The following is a 16,549-nucleotide window of genomic DNA, read 5'->3' on the forward strand; positions in this document are numbered from 1 at the left end:
AATACCTAACAGTTCTGAGGACCTCTGGGACTGTCATCAATACACTGGCCAAGGAATCCCCACAAAACTAGAGCGGGAGAGGTAAATGACCATGATTTTACAGTGGCGTAACAAAAACTTACAAGACGGATACAAACGTGTGATCTGTGAATTAATGGTGGACGAGCTGGGAGGAAGAGGGGGACCTCTGAAAATCGGGCCAGATCAGGCCCTCCCAGAAAAAATGTACCGCGGAGCAACATGAACTGATGAAGCAAAGCTGCAGAGGTCAACCTATTCGCTACTGCAGTGAAAATAAGAGGTCAGGATATTTCTCAGGAAAACTTATTCTTTAAGACTTGAAATGTAACGCAATGAAAAGCTTATGTACGTTAATGATCATCTGGTTTTTACAAAATGCTTGCTCTCGACGACATATGATGAATGAATATGAAGCTAGTAATCATGAAAATCATAAATTCATATAAACGCTTGATTTCAGGACTTAATTGCCCCTAAGCAAGATTTCAGTCCCCAGTTGCATTCAGCATGATTAATAAGTACCGCAGTGAGGTTTATACAATATACATAAATTCAAGAGAAAACGTAAACAATGCAAGCAATACCATGGGGTATTCTACTAGAAAAAGCCGTTTATATTTGTAGTGTAACGTATGGAAAGGCTTCTGTACTTTGACTGATATAAAATAAAAATCATAATGCTTCTTCTAGCCGACAAATACCGAAAATTTATTAAGCTAACAATCATACAGCATAAACATGTTATGATTCAAATACTTAATCACAGGACTTGATGGCCTTCAAACAATATATCAACCTCAGAATCTTATTCAGGTTGAAAGTATATCTCACAGAAGAGTTCTGAAGGAAATCTATTTTCTTTGGGACATTTTCTTCTGGCTATTTGTGTGTGTGTGTGTGTGTGTGTCAGAACTGCAATATACAATGAATGGCTTCTATACCTGAAAATGGTACAGTACACTAAATGATAATGCTTCGTCTGTTCGAGAGATGACAAATAAATATGAAGCGAATTAAGAAATACTCTAATCATTTAAATGTATAATGACAGGACTTCATGAAATGAAATTTCTGACTGGGGAAACTTTCATCGAACCTGAAGTATGTGGTCTATCCGTCCCTGATGAATGTGATCCTTCGTGATGTGTCATTCTCCAGTGTTAGGAACAACTGGAAAAAGGGCAAGGATATCTTCTCTGACATGTTAAAGATGTGGTTTCATTGTCTACATCTTTCACTGATTATTCATTTCAGTAACATATATACTGTGGTTCAAATATATATATATATATATATATATATATATATATATATATATATATATATATATATACATATATATTTTCCCCTCCAACAAATAGGTTGCACGACAAGTCAGGTCAATGATGTATGATGATAAAATCAAAAGCTTTCTGTTTATTTGCAATATATTCATCGAACTTTTATAAAGATTTATCATTTTCAGTTGTATGTATGAAATATAAACTAACAGTTTCTGCTTTTTTTTTTACGTGACACAAAAAGATGAAACTAGGAAGCATTCATGTCAGCCAATCACCATACCCGTTACAAATTAAAACATGCTGTGCGCAATCACACACACACACACACACACACACACACACACACACATATATATATATATATATATATATATATATATATATATATATATATATATATATATATATATATATATATATATGTCTGAGTTGCTTGATATTGTTGCTGTCCACTAAACAGAAATTTATGTCCGCAACTCTACAACGTTTAACTACTGGTAATATACTGAGACAGTGAAGTCAGTCTTGATGTTTCCGTAGACTTTTATGCAACAGGAATATGGGATAGTAAAAAGTTTTCTCCTTTGTCTCATAAAATCCAAAGGTTAAAAGAAAACGAAAATTATCTAGTAGCAGCCCGGGGCTGTAAGAAGGAACACAGAAACAAGAAATGCTAGTAAAACCAAGGTTTCTATCCTGCTGACGGTGAGAGAAGGGTGTTCATGACACCTGAGAACACAATTCGACGTATTACAGCGACTACACTGGGTCGACATCCTGTCATTAACGGCCTGGAGCCCGCTACACTCTGCGAGATTACCTTCGTCAAGTCACGACAGGTGAGACGGAAGCCAGGCCTGAGTGGCTCCACCAAACCTACACTGGCGACACTATTTCCCACCACCACCTCTTAGCCTCCCACGCTTGGAACAATACAATGGCCGCACTAACTACGACACCGGACAGTTACACTCAGTCGCCTCACCAGGGTATATGTGACGGGGAGGAATAGTAATTTGTGGAGGATTTCTTGCATGTTGGGTAGTAGGCCAGCTATGGTTTCCATGTCACAGATACACCCGTGCACACTACTAATGGCCCCAGTAACCTGCCATCTGTTCAATATATACATTCTCAATTTAGGGACATCGCCAGCCTATCTCGTCAGATAGATCGGGATTTTCATCATATTTGTTTGTAATCCAGCTGTTTCCATATTCTATCGCCTAGTGCCATAACTTGCAATGACAGTGGTACAGTTACTCTAAACATCACGTTGAATGAGGCGTGTCCTACACGAATGGTATGAGAGCACCAGCTTCCAACACCCTACCATACCCCCACTGTCGCCGGCCTGGCCTGCACCTCCCGCACCACTGCTGTGTGCTCTCCATCAGTCGGAGTGGCAAGACGCTCACATCACCAGCTCGTAAAGCAATGTGGATTGGTCGGTGATGACGACAACGTGTCGGGCCAAGGGCGGCCGATCATGGTATACCACTAAGCAGATATAAAGTACCGAGCCAGAAGTAATGGTAGGGTGTGGCCAAGCGGTGGAGAAGCAATACCCGATAGCCCGTGGCGAGGGAGGTCTAGGTAGGAAGGCCATTCTTAAATCTGTCACCCATACCACCACCTCCCGGACAGCGAGACAGGAGACATCAAAACAATAAAAGCATACAGAGGTAGAGGAAAATGTGTGAATTTTCAGGAGAGTAAATGGAATTTCGTTGTTCCTTTCGGGATTAGAATGTCAGTTACACTGGAGGTCGAGACTCTCATGTTCATGTTTGCTTATGTAAACTCAGATGCAGTTAATCCAACGTACATGAAAAAGGAACCATCTAGATGTGTCATCCGAATATATACATATATATATATATATATATATATATATATATATATATATATATATATATATATATATATATATATATATGCTGCATGTTTAGTAAACACACACACAGACATTGATTTAAATATAAAAAAAAAAAGATGCATGATGGGAAAGATACATATTAGAGCCAGAGGTTCTAAATGGAATACATTCTGGTCTAGTTGTGGAAACTGACCCAGATAATCCACAGCACAGACCACTGTAACACACGACCCTGCTCCTTTGAGATACATCAATAATTCTAATAAATTTGTTGTGGCCAGATACACGAGATCCTTATGAGACTTTATAACATGTTTTACGTGGAAGTCTCTAATACTAGGGCAATAGAAATCAATAGTGGTCTCTACGGGTTTGATTTTCTTTTTTTCATATTAAGTCTGTTATAATATGAGATGTGCACCACAACTCTTTCCCAGACTAATGACACGGAGGGTGTAAGATAGCTCCGGACAATACTTCAACACTCGAAAGTCAGGAGGGTAGCACTTCCATGAGCGGCTGCTATGTACAACCTAGTCACTGACACGGAAGGTGTAAGACAGTCCCGGGCATCAGTTCAACACTCCTAGGTCAGGAGAGTAATACTTCCCCGGGTGGCTGCTGTCTACAACCTACCGAGACGGAAGTGTAAAATGTTTCCAGGCATCACTTCAGCAGCACTCCTAGGTCAGGAAGATAGTGTTTCCCTGAGCAGCAATTATCTACAACCTACCGACAATAAAGATGTATATGGCAGAGGGAATAACTTTAATACTCCTGTGTACTTCCCATGACGGTTGCTATACCTATCACCTGACGACACGCCCATGAAATGTTAAGTTCTCTGACACAAACATACCAGCAAGTGAAAGACTAGATACCAAAAGCTCAAAATATGATAGAAAAGATTGAAAAAAAAAAAAAGACAACCCAGTATGAAACTGACTATAAACTTGAAAGAATATTCAACATGAAATGTAATCATGGATAAATTTTCCATTTCAAAGGATCCATTAAACCGAGCAGAAAATTCTCACTCGGGCCTTGACGCATGATGAACCAATATACACTGCTGAACTGAAATATTGTAATAAAAAAAACCCGCTAGTAACACTGGCAGCCAGATATGCCTAACTGAGCACACACAAAACTAATTGACTGGGTGGGGATGGCTTCCAATCCTCCAAAATCTATTACGATAATTTTCTGCAGAACAGCTGCTACAAATGTTTTATAGATAAAAAGACTGTATTCACGTTCTGTTGCCCACCCAACCAGTGATAATACTCAAATCATTTAACCTCCGTGGTGTATTGGTTAGCTTCTCTGCCTGTAACGCATTCATGGGCGGGGCCCGGAGTCGAGCGCAACAGGTTCGAATCCTAGTTGAGGAGTAGATGCACAGTCGACCAAGCTGTTTATCCACCCCTAGGGGTTGGTCGATAAATTAGGTACCTGGCTAAGGTAATGGTACACACACACAATATATATATATATATATATATATATATATATATATATATATATATAGTGTGTGGGGGGGGGGCATTCTTTTGTGTTTCCTTGCGCTATCTCGCTAACGCGGGAGACCGTCAGAGTATAATATATATATATATATATATATATATATATATATATATATATATATATAATTGTTATTATCATACTTGATCGTCTCTTGCGTCATCGAGGTAGCGACAGGAAACAGACGAAGGATGGCCCAGAGAAGGGGGCCAAGTGAGGACTTTCCCTCGTAGGCTCAGTCTTCTGTTCTTAACGCTACCTCGCTAATGTGGGAAATAGAAAATATGTATGAATATATATAGCATTGACGAGATGGCCTTGATTAGGGTCTCAAGTACCCTTGCCGTCTAAGCTACAAAACATAAAATATCCATCCCATGTGAAAACTTTATTATACGATACCTAAAGCAACTCTCCAAACGGGCAAGGCAACCAATCCGGAAAGTATTGAAAGTTGTTTTCCGGTTTTAGAGATAATGTTGCCTTAGAATTCAGTATTACTTGTTTCATAAACCATTTGAACAGTGAAACACACAGCTACGTGCACTATTGTTGTACCTAGCGGATTTTCTTTCTTTTCATGGAGCTTCGTTCTGTTTCTCCGATACTCCCGACAGACTCGCACACAGAGCTCGATACACTGCTCCTTTCTTTAATCTACACTGTAATCACCTAGGATCTCTCTCTCTCTCTCTCTCTCTCACACACAAATCAGCAATATCTACCTCTCACTTGGATCTTCTTCCCTCTCTCTTAAGTGCCATGTACAACCCTACTGCTCTGCTGGATCTATAATCTTTTCTCGTAAGATTCTTCTACAGATAAGTTCCTTCTCGGTTCCACTTCCATTTCTGAAGGACCGTCTGCATACTTCCCAGAAGGATATACTTTCCTTTTGAACATATCCATCATCATACCAGTTGAGTCTACTTCCTCACATCTCTGCAGCCTCATCTACAACACCAATTTCTAAGTGGATCTTCTGTCCTTACATTTTCCGTAACAGAAATTCTTTTATGATTTTTATTCTGTTTTTCCTGTACTACCTAGGACGTCACTGACATCGTCTTCATATTATTCCCCTAGCTTATCAATGGCAATGTAGGTGGGTAACTGCTGTAGGCCCTAACTTCACTCCCTAAGGAAATTCTAATATATATATATATATATATATATATATATATATATATATATATATATATATATATATATATATATATATATTCTAACTCTATTTTAGAAAATGGATAATGTTTCATGTGTCTTACACAGCAGTAGCGGGTGGGTGAAAAGGAAGTATACCATGATAGGGATGTTGTATCGTATCCTACACTATCATAGCTTAAACTTTTATGAAAAGTCTCGATCACGCTTTCCGAAACACTAATCACTTTGTTCATAATTTTTCTATGGTTAGCTGAGACGTCACGTGCAACTGAATGCCTCATCAAGGCCATTTCATTAATGTTATATATGTATCCATTTTATCAACCAGTTCCTAGAGTAGAATGAACATTTGTACTGACTGTGGACAGGCTGCCGCGACCAGAATTCGAACCTGTGCGGTCTCGACTTCGGACGGCCCGTGAATGTGTCACGGTCATGAATGCTAACTGACAAACCAAATCTCCCTGCTTGTTTTGCGCTGGACCTGTCTCTTTAATTCTTGGCCTGTGAAAGTGGTGTCAGTCAAGGCAACAAGAATGGGATTACGACCATCGGGAATATTGAATCTAATTTTACCGTCAGATTCTGCACTCAGCCGGTCTCCCGCCTCTGAGACGTAATATTGCCTGTCATCACGACGCAAATATTGCTCTCTGAATCTACTGCCTCACACGCTACAATAGTATTTCATAATATTTCTATTACCTTCTTTCCACAGTATAAAGGTCACTCTAACACTAGTCCTAAAGTCAGTGTAAAGGCCCAAACGCTATGTCATCTATTTCATATACAGTATTGTTCGTTATTTCACTCTCCTATCGACCAAGAACACAGACCACATCCAATCTCAACAAAATCACTGCCACAACTATATAGTTTTCATTATGGTCATCTATGTTCAGTGTCTCCACTACGCTAGATCGTGAGGTGAATCCTATGCTCACGTTGATGTCTTGCCCACTGACACAGCACTGATCCACCTCTCATGATCTATGATCACTCCTCTGGCAGAATCTCCGGAGATATCCGTGGTCTCGTGCAGTTTATCACCCGATGCTATTCATCCCTTTCATAACCAACCAACCTTCCCTTTCCATCGTTGAGCCATAATATTATAAATCTTGCCTTACAGGCCCTTAACACTTCAATAGGCTGTCATCCTCGAGCCTCTCTCTAAAACCCCGGATAGCTTTCATACAATCTCTTTCCTCCCAAGATATCTTTCATAAAATCTCTTTCCTCCCAAGATATCTTTCATAAAATCTCTTTCCTCCCAAGATATCTTTCATAAAATCTCTTTCCTCATTAATCACCTCCTAAATCCCTATGTAGTGTCTGGGTTGCTGTCTCAATTAACTTGGCTTTTACTTCTCTCTCTTTTCAGAAGGGCTTTACACTCATGAAAAAACCCAGATAATAATACTCCGACTTTCTATTTACTAATGATGCTCGGGCACCTCATAACTCATTCCTTATCTTTCTATCATCTTAATGTTTGGAACTTTACTGACATCTTTACTGAACTCCAAATATAAAACTCTTGGTTAAAATAAATGAACATTAATGTAAGTGGGGTGAAATCTGAAAGAATATGAATAATTTCTGTCTTGTTTACACGAGTGACTGTATTTACATGTCACGTGTTGGCTATCATTAATGGTGATAAAATGGTCAGATAACGTTTGTTCTTACCTATATTTCCCCTCAAGCGGTTACATCAAAGGTCCTAAAATCCTATCGTACACTATGTTCAGTCGCCTTCCTTACCCACCATTACGAACCAAAACTTCCTTAAACTCCTCAATTTACCTTACCTTAAGCCTTCAGTACATCCATAAATGCGTAACGAAATTTCCCTCTCCTCTCCTACAACTTAATTTCCAGTCCAGGAAAATAAAGGTGTACAACTCCACCCACTGCCAAGCTCGCCTCCGTCTCTACCTTGCTCCTACAGAGTACGGTCAAGCTTCCTCCACTTACGTGAACATCTCCCAATTTATTCCTTTAAACTTGTGCTAGTATGACCTATCTCTTAACACCGTGCAGCAGGGCTGTCACTCTACTCACCAACATCTGCTTCCCTGTTCTCCATTTGCGTCTGTTCATTCCATCAAGAAACGGAGTCGCAAATTGACGTACATTGAATATCATGAAATAACAGGATGTTTTCCTCTTCAGTAAGGTAATGAGGGTGAAGTAGTTCTTAATACCGAAATGAAAGGAATATAGTCCACAAGACTGATGTAATACGAGGTACGACTGACAAGAATGTCTATAATTGAATGTTATAAGTTACAGAGGTCGCCACCAGAGTGCTAAGCATTAAAATATACAGGACGATTTTAGTTTTTCTCATTTCATGCGGGACACATAAAACCATGAATGATTAATGTCATGTTACCGAAATCGTGGCATGAAAATGCGAAGTCTGAAAAATAAAAGGACCAGAGCTACTGTCCTCGTGTGTATTGTTCCCAACCTGAACAATGAAATGGATTAATCAACCAAGCATTGCACAACCCCAGACCAATATGCGAGTGAAGTAATGTGCTGCAACGACCACGGTTCAAATCCTGGCGGGGAATCAGTGAAAGAAAACGCTGAACTCGTTTACACAATGATATACTGTATACAGAAGTTCCCTCACAAACCGAGTGAGAAATAATACGAAATTCTTGGTACTCAGTTTTTATCACGTTAGTTTCTTGAAGAAATATGAGAAAAATCGTCTTTTCTTAAAGGATCCCGGTAAACAGTTCACTTCTGTAGAAACATCGCGCGGTACAGAGACCAGCGTCCATTAAGAAAAGGAAAAGGGACTTATCATTATTTTACGTACACATGGAAATCAGGAGAAAAAACATAAAGGAATATATACATGAGAGGCTCAGCTGCTGGAGTGCCACCAGTAACACGATCAATCAGAGTGGAAGCAGAAGAAAAAAATCCATCAAGGCTGTGTTTCATGGGTGAACAGGATTGAGCCCTACCCCAACCCGCCGCTGTCTCGCCTAGCGCACACCGACACGCTCGCAGTGTTGAGACTTCGTGTCTCCGACGCTGGCCAAACAAATGGCACGCTGTAAATGTGGTTTTGAGGATCACATGAGGAATGATGTAGAGAAAAATATAACCTACATCTTTAATGAATCAGAGTAGGGAAATATAGTATACACAGAGCATGATTTGTGTCGAAGATAAACCATATCACTAGATGGAATTATGGAACTAAACGTAAGGAAAAAATTACATTTATGATGTAGGAATAGCAGCAGGAGAGTATCCTGCCTCAGCTGGGGTTGGGATGTGGGATCCCCATCAGGAGAGGATCCTGCCTCAGCAAGGTAAGTGCCCCGGAAGGATAGGTTCCTGCCCCCTCAGTAGGGGATGACGGACGGTAGGACGCCTGCGCCACGCACTATCATGCTCTCACATCGCAGGCTTAACTCAGTCCCCCCGCCAGAGGTCTTAGTCATTCACACACATGATACCCACAAAATTGTTCGGTATAAATTTCTACATAACTTCGTTATGCAGAATACTATCGCCCGTTTCAAGGACCACCTCGCTGTCTCCTTGCACGGTAAATGGAAATATGTGGCCTAAGCTCAATGAAAGGTGGACAAGCGAGCTATTCTAATAGTTAATGAAAAATAAAAATATGATGGTTCAAGTATTCCACACGAGTCCACATATACATCAATATATATATATATATATATATATATATATATATATATATATATATATATATATATATATATACCAAATACAAGGATAGTGAGTTCCGGCGATCCACAGTGCACTAACCAAATCTCTTAACTAATGACACGTCCATCAATCTTTTAAGCTGTTCTATCTTTTCTGTTGTTCTATCAATCTTTCTATAAAGTCTCATGTCTGCAGTCAATAGCTCGCCTCTTGTTCACGTTTCCTTACTCCTTCCAGAATCACTTCCACCTCTTATCACTTCAACACGGCATTACTCTGGCTGGATTTTCGTTAGTGTGTAGGTCACAATATACACTGTTTTTCGTTCTCGGATGTTCACTACGACTAGTTCACATCTCTCATGGCCAGCTCCCAGCCTAAGGATTTATGTCTAATTTGCAGCGTACATACACGGCCGATCCTCCTTGTTTGTTTTTCATTTGGGCGGCAAAGATGGTCTCTCAGTGTTGCGAATCGGCTTTCTTTTTTTCTAAATCGTTTCGTGAAGCAAGCCAGGTTTCTAGTATGATCATTATGTAATGTTTTAATACCTTCATTATATAATGCTCTAGTATCCTCATTATATAATGCTCTAGTATCCTCATTATATAAAGCTCTACTATCCTGATTATATAATGCTCCAGTATCCTGATTATATAATGCTCTAGTATCCTGATTATATAGTGCTCTAGTATCCTCATTATATATATAGTGCTCTAGTATCATTATATAAAGATCTAGTATCCTCATTATATAATGCTCTAGTATCCTCATTATATAATACTCTAGTATCTTTATATAATGATCTAGTATCATTGTATAATAATCTAGTATTATATAATGATCTAGTGTCCGCATTATATAATGCTCTAATATAAAGCTTAGCATCTTAGTCAACAAGCTTCGTGTACTGAGATATATATCTTTCGTAGTCTGTTTATTTCTGGTTGTTATCATTTCTCTGGCTAGTGTTGCTGATCTGTTCTAACACGCCTTGGCTCCCTGTATCCCTCTCATATATCCTTAATACTCTAACATTTCTACTTCCCCCGCCTCGCCGTGCATCTCTAAAAATCTGTCTTACTCTGGTGAGGTGGTATTGTCACACATCTCGTCCTGGCTGGTGTACTCAAGGTTTACTCAACTCTACAATCAGAATCCCTCCTGCCTAATGACGAATATCACCAAAGGCTTTTACAACTGATACCCTAATGCGCGACGGTGTTGAAATGAACAAGAGATGCTGAGAATAACAGATAGGGAAAAAAGAAAAGGAAAATAAGATGACCAAGTGAGGGGAGATTTGCGGGTAAAGTTTCATCCTTTCTAAGTCCCCTAACTTTAACAGTACTTACAGGAGCCGATCTCCATGGTGCAGACCTGCACGTCGAGCGGGAAGCGAGAGAGTTCCATCATGCAGGCGAATGTCAGCTTCAGCCTGTGGTGAGGGAAGAACCTCGTTAGCCACGTACAGGGCACAGAACATGCACGAACATACATCATCACACCTCATGATACACGGACATATACGAGTAAGTCTAAGATTAGAGATGTAAGATTACGGACATATATGAGTAAGCCTGACAAAGCTGTATGATCAGTCATTTTAAAAGAACAAAATGAAAATAATAATAATAATAATAACAATAACAATAACAATAATAATAACAACAACCACAACAACAACAACAATCATAATAATAATAATAATAATAATGAACATTAGTTTATGTGTTTGCCTTATCATTACATCATCCCCAAGTGCGAGGATTGGATCAGCCTTTGAAATCATTCCTACCCACCCACAACCCATGTCTAGCATGTTAATATGAAACGTGGAGTTCCACAGTCATCAAGCGCTCCATACGTTATCACGTTTCACACTAATCTAACTCGTCCAGGTGAGACTAACAACACTGTTCATACCACCTCCGCCTACTATATACCTTCCACCGTACCCGATCCCTCATCTGTAGTGTCCTCAGCCCTAACCAATCCTCTCAGGACCTCTGTTCATCGCTTCCGTTGCCTCCGCTTCCTTCCTAATCTGCAACACTCTATACCTCCCTGACCAACCTATCATCCGCCATATGTCCAAGGTGACCATACCATCCCAAGGCAGCACTCAAGCATGCGACTTTCTAAGGAATTCTCCACCCCACATAACCATCTCACAACTTTACTCTCCAACTATAAACTGCAGACTATCTCTCCTGATTCCTTTTATCTTTTTTTCATACCCAATCCAGACCTATACAAACTTGGGTTTCACATCTACATATCACCTGGGTTTAGAGTACCCCTTCAAGCAAGCAAGGCTCACGCACAACGTAAGCTTACATTTTTCTCAGTGCACCAGGAGTATTCAGTGCACCTCTAGCTGTTCCCCTGTGCATGGCATTAGCCTCAGCTTCTCAACTCTTCCATTACCGTCCTTGCTGACCATCACTACTACAACTCTCCACTCATCCCCAGCTTCCAGTTCTCCACCAGGCAAACTGATGACAACAAAGTGATCTCCCGCCCGTCCCTTACAAAAGCTAGTTTTACTTACGTTCACATTCACCTGCACCACACTGCTGCTCCTCCTCCATACATCATCAGTCTATCCGGCTCTTTCTAACAAGACATTATCCGAGTATAGGAAATGTGGTAACCCTTCTGCTTCCCAATGGTTAAATAATACACCGTAACCATTCCAACCAGCATCACTGTACATAAAGCCCCATCCATGAAGGCTTTTTATATATGCATGGAGATACCACACAATCCTGACGCACGGCCTCATGCACTTCATACCACTTCTTACCCTCACACATGCACCAATTCCACAACAAAGGTTCTAAACCAGGATGTAAAACTCATCTCCACACACAATACACAATTAAAACTTCCTTAAGAACTTTTCTATCTACTACAACAAGTCTTTTCTAAATCTAGAACTGTTGCATAAGCTTTTTATTTTCCTACCTCCAAAAAATCTGTTCTACGCACCCTGCCCCCTCCCTAAATCCATCTCGTTTTCTCTCCAACAAAGGCTTCACTCAATCTTTGAAAACAATTAATCAGTAACTCACCACAGACCATTCCAACATTTGCCAAGACTAGTAAATATTACGACTGCTACTACCACTACTGCTATTATTATTATTATTATTATTATTATTATTATTACTACTACTACTACTACTCAATAATAATAATAATAAATCTATTTCATCTGATAAACAGTCAATATAAGTGTTGAAAATTATATCAAAAAGAGCTTCTTCAATTCATCCCTCATGGTAAAAGTACACACGGTACTGAGGGACTAATGAAACGTTGTGTCTGTTGTTGACGCTGCAGCAGCACACAACAACAACCGGGACGAAAAGAAATATCTGGCAGCTGTGGCTGGAGGTGTGTGTGTTTACCCTGGGAGACGGTCAAACACACGAGTGGTTATGTACCACACTCAGGGGGTTTTCACCCTGGGAGAGGACCCAGCACTCTCCCGGCCCTTAACCTGGGAGAGGACCTAGCTCTCACCGTAGGAAACGACCCAGCCCTCACCCTCCGGCCAGTGGACACGTTCCATGCCAAAGAAAACGAATCAAACAAACTGGCATATCAATCCCCCGCCCAACATGTTTGTTTATTAATCAGAAAAGGAAAAAAAATTGAGTGTAATTATCTATTTGTTTACCAATTTGTACCGTACGGGGGAGAAGTTTTACCCACGTAGGTTCGCCCCCACATCTCTGGATCTTCCTCTACCTCTGAATGCCGTCCACATCCTCAGTTTCACTACTCACTTCACTTCCTTCATCCACCACCCTCACTTCACTTCCTTCATCCACCACCCTCACTTCACTCCCTTCATCCACCACCCTCACTTCATTCCCTTCATCCACCACCCTCACTTCACTCCCTTCATCCACCACCCTCACTTCACTTCCTTCATCCACCACCCTCACTTCATACCCTTCATCCACCACCCTCACTTCACTTCCTTCATCCACCACCCTCACTTCACTCCCTTCATCCACCACACTCACTTCATTCCCTTCATCCACCACCCTCACTTCACTTCCTTCATCCACCACCCTCACTTCACTCCCTTTATCCACCACCCTCATATGCTTCTTTTATCAAATGCGGTGACCATAATTGGGGATATTCTAATTTTAGCTTATTATTCCCTTATCCATGTGTGTGTGTGTGTGTGTGTGTGTGTGTGTGTGTGTGTAGGGTTGAATGGTGCCCATGGTGTATGCTTGTTGCTGATGATAACAGTGACAACAGTCAAAGGTCTGTTGGATTAACTGCAGACAAAGCTGAAAACCCACACTGAAGACATACACAGGAAAAGAGGTGAGGGTGTTAAAGAGACGGTAGTCTACCTAATGATGACGTCCACAGCCATTATTACGACGGTGCTGTTCATGTAGCGGTCTGCACAAATCAGTAGCAGCTCAGGGCAGTTTTGCTGCCGAACTGCAACTCGGGGATGAAGGATCTCATGTGTTATGAGGTGACGGTAGTGGGGCGGTGCACTGGCTTCTTCCCGAACTGTCGGATGAGGTTCAAGTGATATCTGGAGAGGATCGGGAGGAAGAGCGTACTGAACACCTCTTGATAAGTGGTGGATAAGGAGGCACCGAGGACTGATCGTGCATGAAGGTAGCCCACGGAAGTAAACAGGCAGCTGGCCGACGCTCGCTGGGGTAGCCTGCGAGCGTCATGGAGTACGACTCCAACGCAGCCGAAGGCTGATGATGGCTTCGTTGAGGATTACATCATGAGTGACAACTTCGAGAGCTTTGGTGAGGTCAAGGATTGTGAGAGCTATAGAGGTCTGTCTTGTGGTGGGGACTGGTTTCTGTGACTGATAACAATATGATATTCTACAGGCTCTCCCACACAAGCGCACGTACTCTCTCATACACCCACTCACACCCAGGTACCCCTCCGCAAATCTAGGAACCCCTCAACATACCCACTCACACCCAGGCACCCCTCCGCACACACAATCACACTCAGGCACCCCTCCGCACACACACTCACACCCAGGCACCCCTTCGCACACCCATTCACTTTCACACACCCTCACAAAGCGGGAGAACTCCCCTAACGAGTAAATATACAGCAGGAGTTGTACCACCGAACTACCATTATAAATACACAATAAAACTAACATCAATAAGCGAGTCAAAGTCTGATAGGCTCCACATTAACGCTACCACCGCGGGAGGAGGGGGTAATGAGACCCTCCCACAGATAAGTGTCCTTACTGTGTGAGGCGGAGTACACATGGAGGTAGCAGTCCTTGAGAACGAGACCGGAGGACACACCCGCCTGTCTGCTGTGGTGCGGCCCTACAAGGGAGTGTGGAGCTCACCATGTCACCACAGCCGGACGACGGACACACCCACCCTCCCTGCCACGCCCTACCGGTTATGCCTAATGTTACGTATCACCCAAGTCATCATATCCGCAGTAGCAAATATGGTCAAAAGGACTTTATGGAATAGTTTCCCCGTCTATAATAATCATACTTCGTGGCCTCTCTGCTTGCCTTGAAGATGCCTACAGAGTACATCTGGTCAGGTCAAAGGTCACGCCATCATTTCTAAAGGTCGGTTCCACGTGGGTGAGTCATACCGTCGTGCTCAAGGGTCGTTCCGTCATGCTCGAGGGTCGTTCTGTCGTGCTCGAGGGTAGTTCCGTCGTGCTCAAGAATTTTAGTCCAGCTCGGAAAGTCAGAAACACAAACAAAAAGATCAGAACTTATAGTAATTCAGTTTATTCAAATGAAGAAAAAGGATCCAGGAACCGAAGTTCATTATTAGCTCAGATGACGGAAAGTATATATATATATATATATATATATATATATATATATATATATATATATATATATATATATATATATATATATATTCATATATGTATTCATTTACTTCTTTATTATACTTGATCGCCGTTTCCCGCGTCAGCGAGGGTGCGCCAGGAAACAGACGAAGAATGGCCCATACACACACATATATACATAAACGCCCATATATATATATATATATATATATATATATATATGCAGAGAAAGACACTTATACACATGTACATATTCATACTTGCTTGCTTGCCGGATATACGGGAAGGTTTGTGGGGCCTGGTTGTGGATAGGGAGCTGTGGTTTCGGTGCATTACGCATGACTGGATCGGGAGCTGTGGTTTCGGTGCATTACACATGACTGGATAGGGAGCTGTGGTTTCGGTGCATTACGCATGACAGATAAAGAATGAATGTGAGCGAAGAGGTCATTCTTCGTCTGTTCCTGGCCGTACCTCGCTAGCGCGGGAAGCGGCGAAAAGGTATGAAATAAAAAACAAATATTCATGTGCCTTACAGTTATATACCTTTAGAGCCATAGTTTTTATATACTTTCAATTCTGTTTATTTTCTGCGTGAGCTTCATCTGGCCGGGTTCAGCCTAGTCACAGCACGTCGCCCCGTATGTACCACATCGCTCCAATGCTCTTAAAAGCTTTTGGCTGCGTGCGATCAGCAAAACTAGTTATTACTATTATCATTATAATTATTATTATCATTAGGAGTAATAGTGGTGGTGGTGGTGGTGGTGGTAGTAGTATCATAATTGTTCTATCATTATCATTAAAGATGTTCGATATCCACACACCAGCCGCTGGTGGTGTGGGCTGTGCTATTCAGCGACGTGGGTGAAGTATACTAAACTCTGGTAATTTATTCATAAATGTCTAGTTTATTGTCCAGCAGTTCCTCTCGTTTTCAGACATGGGCTTAACTCTGTGCCGTGGTTCTCGACCCACTAAACTCTTCCACACTTTACACCAGTTAATGAGAATATGTTGGAATGTACCGATCAATCCAACCTTTTCGTTCGTCCTGTTTGATCTCTGGGGAAGTGAGCACGACTGGGGCCACTGGTGCGGGAGGCCG

At 41.3% G+C, this 16,549-nt stretch overlaps 1 protein-coding gene across 7 annotated transcripts in view; it reads right to left on the reverse strand.

Annotated features, from left to right (window-relative positions):
- Positions 1–16,549, reverse strand: part of LOC139749071 (glycine receptor subunit alpha-2-like) — a 328,567-nt gene that overhangs the window by 34,200 nt on the left and 277,818 nt on the right. For all 7 annotated transcript variants that reach the window (XR_011712883.1, XR_011712882.1, XR_011712884.1 and 4 more), the window contains one exon: positions 10,941–11,023. Coding sequence is in view for 4 of the 7 variants with exons in the window: in XM_071662543.1 (XP_071518644.1) it covers positions 10,941–11,023 (83 nt within the window). In the remaining 3 variants the exon portion in view is untranslated. The remainder of the gene's footprint in view (positions 1–10,940; positions 11,024–16,549) is intronic.

This window comes from Panulirus ornatus, chromosome 6, assembly GCF_036320965.1.
Source record: "Panulirus ornatus isolate Po-2019 chromosome 6, ASM3632096v1, whole genome shotgun sequence".
Lineage (NCBI taxonomy): Eukaryota > Metazoa > Arthropoda > Malacostraca > Decapoda > Palinuridae > Panulirus > Panulirus ornatus.